The sequence below is a fragment of the Petaurus breviceps genome, unplaced genomic scaffold (genome assembly GCF_028583685.1).
Source record: "Petaurus breviceps papuanus isolate PSGF00001 unplaced genomic scaffold, PetGlider_PUasm1.0 189, whole genome shotgun sequence".
Classification (NCBI taxonomy): domain Eukaryota; kingdom Metazoa; phylum Chordata; class Mammalia; order Diprotodontia; family Petauridae; genus Petaurus; species Petaurus breviceps.
In genome coordinates, this window is record NW_027185809.1 from 3,661,844 (window position 1) to 3,675,397 (window position 13,554).

General features: G+C 36.7%; 1 protein-coding gene across 7 annotated transcripts in view; it reads left to right on the top strand.

The window, feature by feature from the left end:
* RAPGEF6 (Rap guanine nucleotide exchange factor 6) overlaps positions 1-13,554 on the top strand; it is a 188,539-nt gene that overhangs the window by 92,542 nt on the left and 82,443 nt on the right. For all 7 annotated transcript variants that reach the window (XM_069091817.1, XM_069091821.1, XM_069091820.1 and 4 more), the window contains 5 exons: positions 480-632; positions 3,241-3,405; positions 5,139-5,246; positions 10,998-11,198; positions 12,360-12,468. In XM_069091817.1, coding sequence (XP_068947918.1) covers positions 480-632; positions 3,241-3,405; positions 5,139-5,246; positions 10,998-11,198; positions 12,360-12,468 — 736 coding nt within the window. The remainder of the gene's footprint in view (positions 1-479; positions 633-3,240; positions 3,406-5,138; positions 5,247-10,997; positions 11,199-12,359; positions 12,469-13,554) is intronic.

A 13,554-nucleotide genomic window follows, 5' to 3' on the forward strand; every position in this document is an offset into this window, starting at 1 on the left:
TAAGCACATCTAAATGCGCTTTTATAGGAATGGTTGTGATTAAAGGCAACTGACCAGTTTCTTGTTCCTTGAACTGTTAAAAAAAAGAAAACGCCACAAAGCTTTATCTGAGAAATTGAATTGAAGAAGCTGTGACTTTAAAGATTGTTTTGTTATGTTTGATGTGTTTGGTTGGATTGTTCAGTTTCCAAGTGAAGAAATTAGAACTTGGTCCTTACTGGCTTGGCTTTGAACACCCCCACGCTGTGTTTATTAGGACTTAGATGTTTATTTTTGGCTTTTGGATGACATTCTAAATTCATTGAACTTTTAATGTTGAGATTGTTAATTGTACTTGAACTTTAGATAGCAGTTGAGGGAGATGATTGAGAAAAGCTTGATGCCCTGGGTTTTTTATTGTCATGCTCTCTGCTTTGGTGGATGACGATGTATTTATGTACTAGCAGTTTACTAAATGTCTCCTTATTATTCTTGGGCAGTTTGTATGCATAGCCCAACAGGACTATTGGAGAATCTTGAATCATGTAGAAAAAAATACCCATAAAGTCGAAGAAGAAGGAGAAATTGTTATGGTGCAAGAACACAGAGAGCTGGATCGTAGCGGAACTCGAAAAGGGCATATTGTCATCAAGGTAGGTGTTTTCAGTGTTTTATATCCAAAGATCCAGAAGAGTCATGAATAATGCCTAGTTTAATTCCCAGATATGGAGATGAAGAAATCAGATCGATAGAGCTGGTGCCCGTTTACAGATGTGCTCAGATTATGAGAAATGACTTGCCCAAGGCTGCACAGATAGCCCCATTCCTCTTACTTCCATTCTTGGGCTCCTTCTGTTGAATGATGAATGTTAAATTTGCTCTTGCTGTCACTCTAGAGGAAAATGTTAATGTTATGTTAAAGCCTTTTTGAACTGCTTTTCACATTAGACAGAAATATTAAAGGATTAGAGTTTATTTTCTTAATAATAGAACAGGATTCTGCAAATGGATTTTATACGAAAGGTTTCTTGTACTGGGTTCAGATTTTACATTTTTAATACTAAAATTTTTCTACATTATGGCTTTTTATCATTGTACATCACCGAATAGAATTTCAATATTTTGCTTACCCCAAATTAATATCAGAATACATTGATAACCTATTAATTCATTACTGATTCATTAAGCACTAATAATAATCATTAGTTAATGAATTATTAGAAATGCAGTTGCTATATACAAATTAAGCCATATTTAAATGCAAAACGAATAACACCCAACTTAACAAATGCTGGGAAGCCGTGCTATCTGCTTTTGCAGTAGTATCTCAGCACTACAATTTCTGTTATTCTGGCCTTAACAGGAGGTAGACAGAGTACACTGTGAGCAGGTCGTGGAGTCTGTGTTGTTTGTTTTCTCCCTGCAATTTCTTCTTTCTCTACATTCTGCCCTCCTTTTGTATAGCTTTTTCTTATTAAGTCACAGGAAAGCAGAGGAAGATCAGACAAAAGGTATTTTTATACTTGTTGACTAATTGACTGATTATTTATATATATATAATCAAGAAATGCTGAGAACATATTGGGAAGTAGTTTTAATTGAATCTGCACTGAAGTATTATCTTAACCTCAGGTCACTGGTCACTAAAGTCCTCTGAGAATGTCTCATTATGGACTAGGACTAGTCAAAAACTGGTCACTATGGACTTGTATTTTTTTTTTTTTGCCTTTTTGGAGGGTAATTGGGGTTCAGTAACTTGCCCAGGGTTACATGGCTAGTTTTTTTGTGTGTGTGGGTGTTAAGTGTCTGAGGCCGGAACCAGACTCGGGTCCTCCTGACTCTGGGGCCGGCCCTTTACTCACTGCGCCACCTTGCTGCCCCTGGACTTGTACTCTTGAAGTGAAGCATAAGCTCTGGCTGGTTCTGTCTGTCGATCACCAAGTGTTTTATTTATTTATTAAGTGTTTTTTGTGTGCACTTTGGAATAGCTACTATGCTGGATGGGCTAGGGAATCAAGTAGAAAGTAATAGAATTACCTTGCTGTGGGGAGATTACTAGAACCAGTCATTATGGTTTTGTAATTTCTTCTAATTCCATTCAGGATTGCATGAAGAGTAGTAAAGAAGCTTAATCAGTGATTAGAATTTGGTAAAGTATAATCAGCAATAAGATAAAGGAAGAAGGGATTCAATAATAGATGATAGTGTAGAGTTGAACTGGTTTGATCAAAGGAGTTAAAACTGAGAAAAGGCAGTGGAGGAATGTAGTACTGAGTATTGTTGGGGTCTGAGGTCAAAGACCAGGCTTACGAGCATTTCAGATCATTTGGAAATAGGGAGATATTTGGGGGCAAGACAGGGGGCCCCTAAAATGACAGTCCCTAAAATCAACCTATTTGTTTTAAACTTCATTTTTAGGGTGTCTTGGGGAGTGATGCATGCTTTCTTCCTTGGAGCACAATTTAGTCCTCTTCCTTCCTCTTTCCTAACCTTAAATTAGACCTTTCTTTTCTCTCTTGTGGAAGACTCCCAGGTATAGGTAGTCCTAGAATTAAAAACACCTTTCTTATAAAGGACTGATTTACAAATACTATTTCCTTCTCCTTATCCCTCTAAGTTTTCCTAAAATGACATAGCCCTTCCTTTCTCATACTATGAGATTCCTATTATGTAAATATCTAGGGCTTTTAGATAATCTGTGTATTCAAAAGTGTGGAAGAAGGGGAAAATCTGAAAAACCAGATTTTTAAAGGATGAAACATTTTCTTCACGTGTACCTCAGGGTAAATGTTTAATTGTAGAGCTTCTAATAGCTTGAGGACATTGTACTAGATGGGAGAGGGATGTAGATAGGTATGTACATAATTAAGAATATTGTTTATGGGAAAGTTCCTTCTGAGTACCATTCAATTAATTATATTAAAAATTGGGAAATGATTTTATTTTCTCACATATTTTAGTTAATGTTTAAGGATTTTAGTACTGTAATCACAAGCTACCACATCTTATCGGATGTCATAGAACAAATTCCTGTGTCTCCTGTATTATTTTAGATTCTCTGTTCTTTTCTAAAAAAATTCAGCTGTTCTAGAATCTACTTTTTTTGCTAATAGGGGTATTAATTTGGTATCACTTGCAAAAAAGATATGTGACAGATAATTTGTGGTTGTGTCAAATCTGGTCATTTGAGAAGTGAATAGTAAGGTGAAGTAAACCTGCTTGTAATTATTTTTTTATAAGTATTTATCTTTGTGTTTTCAGGCAACACCTGAACGACTCATCATGCATTTAATAGAAGAACATTCAGTTGTGGACCCAACTTACATAGAAGATTTTCTGTTGACATATAGGACATTTCTTGAAAGCCCATTAGAAGTTGGGAATAAGCTACTAGAATGGTTCAAACTTGACAGTTTAAGAGACAAGGTTGGTTTTAGAATAAGAAAAGATGTTAAAGAGACTTTGAAGATTGAATCTTGATTTATTTGTGATATGAATTTAATATACAGTTGGTGGCCTAATGTACAGGTGTTCTAATGTGAAATGATCTTTATAGTTAATTTTTATAACATCAGTATTCTGTGTGGAAGTTGCTGAAAGTGTGCATCACTTAGTTTGAGTTGTAATAGTGTTATTGTAGATATTATCATATATAATATATGCTATGATAAATATTATCTTTAAAAGTTGTAAACTAGAATATAGGACAGTAATGCAGATTGCATGATGGCTGAAAGTTGTAGTAACCTCAGCTTTAAAGAAAGAGCAAGATGTTTTCAGAGGGTCCTAATATAGTAGTGTTTTTTTTTTATGGCAGAATGAATTCTGGGAAAAGAACACTTAAACTGAAGGCTAAATCAGTTTCTAAGAAAGTATAAAGGAATTTTTCTAAAACCACAGCAAACCAAACCAGAAATCCCTTCAAACGCTTGCCCAATATATTTACAGCAGCATGAACATAATCATGATGTAATTTTAAGGGAGTCAGTCTTGTCAGGACCATCTGGATTTCAGTCTATCATACGTTAGCCACGTCACCTTAGACTGATTACCTAATATCATGTTGCCTTAATCAACTCTTTTTTTAAAAAAAATTATTTACTATCAGTTTACAACATTCAGTTCCACAAGTTTTTTCATTTATTTATTTATTTTTAAGCAATCGGGGTTAAGTAACTTGCTCAAGGTTACACAGCCAGTTACTTCTGGGCATGGTGCTAAGTATCTGAGACCGGATTTGATCCCCAGGTCATCCCCACACTGGAGCCGGTGCTCTTACTCGCTGAGCCACCTGGCCGCCCCGACTCTTTTAAGACAACAATTTACAGAATGTTTCCTAATATGCTTTGGTAGAATGGATTTGCTGACCAGGATTTCCTGACATAAACAAAAACCACAGTTTCAGAATAAAAAAAAGTTCCTCTTCATTCCAACCATGCTGCTTACAGTTTTATAGAGTTTTAAGGTTTACAAAACTCTTACCTCATTAAAAAGGACTGTGAGGCATGTAGTATGATTATTATTGTATCCATTTTGCAGATAGTAAAACTGGAGTGAGAAGTCACATGATTTGTTATTGATCCTGTAGTTATTATGAGTTTGAGGCAGGATTTGAACCTAGGTCTATAGACTCCCAATAATATGTTAGTCTATACCCCAGGATTTTTGGAAGGCTTTAACAAATATTATGGACTTAAAAAAATGTATTATTAGTGGTGTGTCTTTGTCAGTCAAATACAGCTCATAACAATCATTTATCCCTTATGCCTATCACTCTTAACAGAAGAATGCAGAATGCATTTCTAGGCTAAATATAGCTATCAGCTCTTCTTACATACCCCTAAAACTGCCATGATCATTTGGTGTAGTGGTTGACTGTAGATACAATTAAGCCTGGGCTAATTGCCCTTGAAGTTGAAACTGTGCTCTTCCCTGAAAAAATAATTGCCTTACAAAAGATTTTCAAAATTTGTTCTTTGGGAGAAATAACCTAATTACTCCAATGTTAACATGTGCTAAGCATTCATGTTGCAATGGGGATTTGAAATAATTCATTTTTCACTTGTTTTGGTCAAGCTCCTAGAATCACTTTAATGAAAATTCATGGAGGAAAGTCCTTTATCATAATTATATACGCTGATTTGTCTCCTTTTCTTCAGGTCACACGAGTAGTGCTTTTGTGGGTAAATAATCATTTCAATGATTTTGAAGGAGAACCTGCTATGACTGGATTTCTAGAAGAATTCGAAAAAAATCTAGAAGATACTGTAAGCTGATAATTTTTATTTTCTAATCTCTTATGATTTTCTTTGGAAAACAGTGACATTTCAGTTAGTGTCATTCAGATAGCACAGAACTGTTGTGACAAATTTGGTTAGTTAATGTCTGTGTAGTTTATGACAAGTTATTGCCATTTTGGCAGTTTCTTTGGCTCACTTATGAATACCTCTAGGAGTAAAATAGAGAGGTGAGGGAATACAAATATTGTACTGTAATTGTTCACACTGGCAGTTATTATTAGTTAAACAGGGAAAGTGGTAGCTTATGTTAAATCAGAGTTTATGGCACATGATTGTGGATTTTCTGATACAATTTCTTCAGAAATCATTTGATTTTTTTACTTCCTTCCCTTTTCCTGTGTAAATAGTAAACACGCCTATACTATATGTTTACCCTTGTACTGAGTATTATAAAGAATGAGGGAAAACATAATCATAGAATTTAGAACTAGAAGGGACCTGAGGTATCATTGAGTCTAGCCTCTTTATTTTACAAATGTGGAAACTGAGTCCCAGCATCACCCAAGTCATAAATAACAGTGCTTACAATGTAGTTCATGTCCTGAAATACAGGGCTCCTTCCACAGGCCTTAAATCTGAAAGAACTGGTTCTCTGGTTCAGATAATAAGACTTAAATATGTAAAGTTGTCAGAAAATTAGTTAAAAGTGAAACTATTAGGCCATTTAAAGCTTGAGGAGAGGACATTGCAGCAATCAAGGGAGAATTAATTCATTCGGTGCAGGACATGACCTATCTCTAGATAGAGGGAGGTTAATAAAGAGACATTTTATTTGTAAGAGAAGGAGTCCTGTCTGAGTCAGAGGGTTAACTGTTGGAACATAGAGAAGTAAGATTATAAAATCCTTCTCTAGAAACTGAGTATATTAGATTAACTTTAAAAATCATCTCAAATGTGACTGTGAGAGTCCTCAGGTGATTTCATGCTGGTGTTTTGTACAGATCAATGGGTGTTATTCTGTTTATTACCTGAAAAATAAATTTTTTTTTCTATGCTTTAAACACCAAGTAAAGCATTCTATTTATTTTTTGTTTTAAGTTTTTAGGGATATTTTCTGTCTTTTAATCACTATAATATCCCAGGTGTTTCTCTTCCCCCGTTTCTTGAGAGCCATTCCATATGACAAATAGTTTGTTTTTTTTTTTTTGGAGAGGGAAAAAGCAGAAAAAAAGTCAGCTCAACTGAAAAAATTTACATCGAAAAAAGTCCAAAAACATGTAATGCTTAATACCTGTGGACCTCCCACTTCCACAAAGATATGGTTTAGGGATGGACGTCCTCTCATATCTCTTCATCTGAGTTCTACTTGATCTTTACAGTTGTGTTATGTTTACTTTTCATTTCTGTGTGCACAGTCTGTGTCATTGTTCTTTCAGTTTACCCTGTTGTAGTTACTGTGTGTGTTGTTTTCTGGGCTCTGTTTACTCTGCATCAGTTCATAAAAATCATATTCATCACACATCATTTTTTACATATCCCATTTTAGCCAAGTAATGCACTTTGTTTAACCATTCCCCAGTTGATGGGTGTGTACTTGTTTACCTATCACAAAAAGTGACATAAATATTTTGGAGTATATGGGGACTTTCTTCTTATCTGTGGCTTCCTTGAGGTTGAAACTCAATAATGAGGTTCAAAGTGTTGTATGGGCATTTTAGTAACTTTATTTACATAATTTCCAAATATTTTTCACAAAATGATTGTACCATTTCACAACTGAATCGACACTCTATTAGTGCTTATCTTTCTACAGTCCCTCCAACATTGACTGTTGCCATTTTTGCCAATTTGTAAGGTGTGAGATGAGGCTTTAGGGTTGTTTTCAATTGTGAATCTCTTATTAGTGATTTAGAGCTTTTTTTTTTTTTAAAGCAATCGGGGTTAAAGTAACTTGCTCAAGGTTACATGGCCATTTATTATTTCTGGGTGTGGTGCTGAGTATCTGAAACCGGATTTGATCCAGGTCATCCCGACACTGGAGCCGGTGCTGTTACTCGCTGAGCCACCTGGCCGCCCCTAAGCAATTGGGGTTAAGTTAACTTGCTCAAGGTTACATGGCCAGGTGTTTCTGGGTGGGTGCCGAGTGTCTGAGCCCGTGATTCGATCTCCAGGTCATCCCAACACTGGAGCCGGTGCTCTTACTCACTGAGCCACCTGGCCGCCCCTAGAGCTTTTTTTTAATGTGGTTGTGAATACTTTGCATTTGGGGTTGAGAATTATTTGTTCATATCCTTTGATCTTTTGTCTAGTGTAGAATGGCTGTTAGTCATACATATCATTTATTTATTACTTGTTTATATATTTTAGATAGCAAAGGAATTTGATACAAACATTTTTTTCCCCATTTGACCACTTCTCTTCTTGTCCTGGATGTAGTAATGTTTTCTATGCAGAAACTTTTCAGTTTGAAGTTCCCTCTTCTGCTGCAAACACTATTATGTTCCTTCAGTTACTTTAAGGTTTTGTTTTAGCCCACTGGTTCTCTTTCTCTCGAATCCTTTGTCTCCTCTTGTTTGATATTCCCTCTTCCTCTCCTGCCCTTCAGCTAGTCCTGCTCATTAGTTTTTTAATTTCATTTTTTTGCCCTCCTTTCCCAAAATTATTTTTCTCACGCTAATTATCCATCTTTCTCTATCTGTTCATACTCTATACCTTCTTTCTCCGACTCATCACCACTGTAATTGTCTGATCTTTCTTTTCTCCTTATTTTTCACGTTATCAAAGCTTCCGAGGCATCCCTTCTAGGCTCTTCCCTAGAGGTACGTTCTGTTATTGCCTGGGAAGCCTTGCCCCATGTATTCTCCTTTTCCACGGTGCATCTTCTCTAGAACAATGCCAGCTCTTTATTGTAGGTGTAAAAGAGGACAATGCCAGGCCCACCCCAACTGACCTACACCCTCTCGGTGAGCTTTCTTCTACATTTGCCTGGAAAGCTCCTACCTGTGTCCATGCCCTCCTCCTTCTCAAGGTACACTTGTCCCCAGGAGTTACAGCCCCCCCAGCACCAGATCTCCAATTTCCCCAGGATTATCTCTCTTCACCAAATATCTTTTTACTCATAGCAGCCTTCACCTGTGGAACCCCCTCCCATCTCCAAAGTAAGTCCCCTCCCCCTCATCCCCTTTTAAAAATTATTTTCTCCTTCTTCATTATCCACTCCCTTGTAGGCTCTTCTTTTGCTGAGACCTCAGAGATCACCTTCCCATCATTGCTGACTCTCTTTTTGAGGTGTTCAAGATGAAAATAATCTCTTCAGTTCTGATTTTCTTTCTGAAAATGTTTCAAACTCTCCTTTATTATTGAATGTCCATCTTTTGTCCTGTGTGGTTAAACTCAGATTTTCAGAATAGGATACTTGGGCTATACTCTGAGCTCCAGTGCTTTCTGTATATATTATTCCTTGCCCTCTTCCTTTTTTCTAGTGGGTTGTTTGAATCTCCTTGTTTTGAAGGTCTTTCTCCTGATGACTTGGAGAACTTGTTTCTGAATTGAATTGCTAAATTAAACCACTATGTATCTAGGAGTTTGCAGCCTTGGTTGTTTTGCTGCTGCTGCACCCCCCTCCCCCCCGCAGGCGATCTGTGAATTCTTTCAATTAGAATTTCATTTTCTATGTTCAGAAGTTCTTGCAGTTCTGTTATTTCTTACATTATGGTATTAAATTTTTTTTCCTGTCATCTTTTTCTGGGCGACCCAAGATCCTTATGTTGTCTTTTTGCATCTTGTCTTTGGATCTATCTGTATGTTTTCCTTACATAGTGAACTAATGTTCTTGTTTTTAGCTTCTTTTATGTCATCTTTCAATTCTCTCTTTTAATTCGGAGGTAAGGCTTGTCAGTGCAGATTCAAGTTTTTCTGTGCTTATTTCTGCTGTGCAGGACATAAAATTTTCTCTCATAATTCTCATTTCTTTTTCAACGACTCAGGAATAATGTGGCCCCATGTTTCACTCAAATTTCACAGGGTCCGCTGTCTCAAAGTGTTGGGTAATTTTCCTTTATTTTGCAGTATTCATAGATGCTTGCACTTGTTCACTAGATCTGGAAGAATTGCTTCTTTCTGTCACTGTTTTTCCTAGTGATTTATCTGTTTACCTTCAAGGTCTTTGAGTTTTTTTCTTTCTGAAATCTTTGGTATTCTCAGCCTTTACAATTCACTTCCTGACTCCTTTCCCTCTGATTTTGATTTTACTGGGTGCTGAATCTCAAAAACATTTTATCCTCCTTCCACACTAGGTGATTCATGGTTCACCAGACTAAGTCTTTGCCCCAGGTGACTTGGATGGTCAGAACTCATCCCAGATGAATGCTGTGCTCTTTTGAATGCTGCCTATCTCCCCACGAGCATAGTGTCCTATCCAGGGGACTCTGACACACCCCTGTCTTCCTCTGTTCTCTGGCCTAACATCTGCAGTTCAGAACCTGTTTTCCCTGGCACCAGCAGTTCAAAACTTTGCAGTATTAGCGCTTCTGGGTTGTCACTGTGACAGACTTTTGTTTCTAATGGGTGCTATTGCCATGCTGACTGTTGAGGCCTGAGCACACTTTCACAGCCTGGAGCTGGAGTACTCGAAAGAGGGAGGGGACCTGGATGCTGGAATGGATTTTGGTGTAGGCCTGTGTCATGTCCTTGGGTCAGCTAGTGTGGCCTTGATGCCAGTAGTGTGGAAGGTAGGAGAGGGGTCATAAGTGAGCATAGGGTGAGTGAGTGTCAGTTCCTGGGGTTTTATTTTTTGTGGGGAGGGTTACCTTCATTTGAATTCTGGGTGACCATGGAGGCATTTGAAGTTGTTTTGTCTTTGGTGCATAATTTCTGCTTTGGAGAGTTTTGAGGAACTATGAGATCAGAGAATGTTTATTTCGTTATAATTTTGCTCACATGATTCAGAGGTCATCACCTCCACTTACTTGTGTCATTTATTTTATAATGTCAGACAGTGAGTCAGCAAGCATTTATTTTATCCTTTACTATGTGTTATGCATTGTGTTCAACTCTGGGGTTACAAACTTTGGAAGATGTAATCTTAGTGGGAAGGCCTTAGCCTTCTTCAGTGCATTTATCAGTTATGTTCATTTTTCCCCCTTTTTTCTTTTTCTTTTCCTTAAAAGACACTATTTGTTATATGGGAAGACTTTTTGGGAGGGGAAGGAATACTAGGGGAAATTATTATGGTATAAAAGCCAAATACATAATAAAATTTATTTTAAAAGGAGTTCATTGGTAACTTTGAAGAGAACAGTTGCAGTTGAATGTTGAGGTTGAGACACGAAGGCAGAGATTTAAGAAGAGAGTGAGGGAAGAGGAAGTGGAGACACTGATTTATAGACAACTTTCTCAAGGAGTTTAACTTTTAAAGAGAGAGAAGATATAGGATTAGAGCTAGTAGAGATGAATGGATCAGATGAGGACTTTTTTTTTTAGGTTGGTTGAGATATTAGTGTGTCTGAGGCAGTAAGGAAGCAACCAGTGGGGCAGAAAGAGATTGAAGATGAAAGAGTCAGGATAGTAAATATGCAGTCTTCTAAAAAAGATGGAAAGGGATAGGAAAAATGCTACGTGGTGTAGAGGTTTTCCTTGGCAAGTATGAGGACCACTTCATCTGAAACAGTAATCTGGTGAGGTTATTAATAAATAGTTGTGATTGTAAATACTTTAACAGTGTAGTTTTTTCATATTTTAAGGGAAATAATATAGGTGGTTTTCTACTTTTATTTACAGAAAATGAAGGGGCATCTCCGTTTATTAAATATTGCCTGTGCTGCAAAGGCTAAATGGAGGCAAATTATTTTGCAGAAGACTTCCCGAGAATCGCCACTTTTTTTCAGCCTCACTGGAGGAAGTGAGGGGTTTGGTATTTTTGTGGAAGGAGTAGAACCAGGCAGCAAAGCTGCTGAAACTGGACTTAAACGTGGTGACCAGGTAAAAAAAAAATTATAAACAATATTTCCAATAACAAAAATCTTTATAACATTTTCTTCTTAAGCATAATAAATATAAAATGTTTTGTGACATTTTCTTTTATCTCAAAAGAAATTTTGTAAATGGTAGCAAAGAACAACATGGAGAATACTTTTGATTCAGATGATCCCTGACACTGTTTCACTTCCTTCCTTACCTCTTGCCTTTCTTCATCCTTTATCTTGACTTTTTTCACTCATATCCTCTCTCCCTTGCCTCTCTCCATCCATCCCTTTTGTCCTTAAAAAAGTTGAGTCAACAAAATTTAAGTGTCATTTCTAAAATGTGACAATTTTGTATTTTAAAAAAATAACGTTCAGCCAGCTGCTTCAGTAGAGTGACAATACAAACTCAGTGGTAGCAGCATCGCCAATCATGCATAGTGAGTGAAGAGGGAATCCTGTGGGAACCATTCACTGATAACTTTGCTGTACGACCAGGCCTGATGAAAAAAAATTTCCCCTGGTTCTCCTTTGGAGTAAACCAACTAAATTAAATATTTCTAGTTAGTCATGATAAAAGTGATGGCTAACTTTTTTTACACCCTATTTCATTTGACCCTAATGACAACCCTGTGTGGCAGGTGCTACTATTTCCCTTTTACCTCTGAGAAAATGGAGGCTGAGAGAGGTTAAGCATCCCCCAAACTCATTAGCTATGAAAATCCCTGAGACAGGATTCCAAGTTAGGTTACTGTTACTCTTAAATACATTACAACTCTTTCAAATATTATAGGTTTAATTGTTTCTTTAGAATATATATTTAATAATACTATTTATATGTCTTAAGGATTTTTAAAGCACTTTACAAGTATTATCTCATTTTATTCTCACAAAACCCTTGAGATACAGGTATTTTATTATCTACAATTTACAGATGAGGAAACTGAGATAGGCAAGTTAAGTGATACAACTAGTACTTTTCTGAGACTGTATTTGAATTCAAGCCTTCCTAACTCCGTGGCATTCTGTCCGCTGCACCACCTCGCTGTCTCATGTATTCAACAGAAATATATGTTGACAAAGTTTATTACACTTAACAGCAAAAAACCTTAGGATTGTTAGCATTTATTAATGTAGTTTTCTTTTCATTTGGTTACTAATACATTGTTTTTCCTTTAAGATAATGGAAGTCAATGGACAAAATTTTGAGAACATTACTTTGGGGAAGGCTCTTGAAATATTAAAGAATAATACTCATCTCTCTCTGACTATAAAGACCAACATCTTTGGTGAGTTTTGCCATGTACAGAACTACTGTGAAAACATTTCTAAATGGAAAGAAGAGGGTATTGGGTTTTTTTTTTTAAGCTACTTTTGAAAATAAGGAGAATTAAAGAAGGAACAGAAACTCTCTGTTTGATCTAAATGGGATAGTAATATCATTTGGTAGAGAAAAGGCATTGCCTTTTGGTTTCTCTGCCAAGGAGAATTCCTTAGACTGTAAAAGTACAGAACAAAAATAGTTATTAATAGAGAATTAAAAACCCAGGATAAGAAAGGAAATCCCAAGAAAGCACTGCAGATATGCCTTCCATGAATTCAAGTCCCTAAGCCTTAGATGCTTTACTTCCACAGATACTGAAAGACTTTTGCATTTGTAATTGATGAACCACTGTGTCATTGATCCCTGAGTGATATGAGTAAGAGGCATATAACAGGACTTGTGCCAAATATCTTGATTTTCAGGAAAGGGAAGAGATTAGAGTTTGCACAAAATTCCCAGATTGTATTATTTGAGGGTTGATTTTTTTTTAAACATCTGGACAAGAAAGTGATTCTTTTTCTCCCCTCCCCTCCCCTCCCCTCCCCTCCTGGGGAGTCTGGAAAGGTAGATTGGGGCCAGGTTGTGAAGACCTTTAAACAGCAATCAGGGGAATTAAAAGCCCTTTTTCACCAGGAATATTGTAATCAGTTCATAATTAATCCCTTGTCATTTCTAGAGCTTCCAAAATAATTTTCCTGATACTCATTTTAATTGTTGGTGAATAATAGACAGTTCAGAATATTATCCCAAAGAAGATACATGGGCTTAATTTCTTCTATAACAGAGCCATGAACCTTTTGCCACATGAGGAATGGATGTATGGATGGCTGGATGAGCATTTTATTAAGGGCTTGCTGTATTATATAGAGTATGATGCTAAGTACTGGAGGCACAAATAAAAAAGTAAAAACAGTCCTTGCTCCCAAGGAGTTCACATTCTAGTGAAGGATATGACATTTAGGAGGTTTTAGCTTTAAGTTAGATGGAGAGTTCCGTGGTCCACAATACATCTTAGGGAGTATAGCTCTCAGATTCCTCAATTCCTCATCTG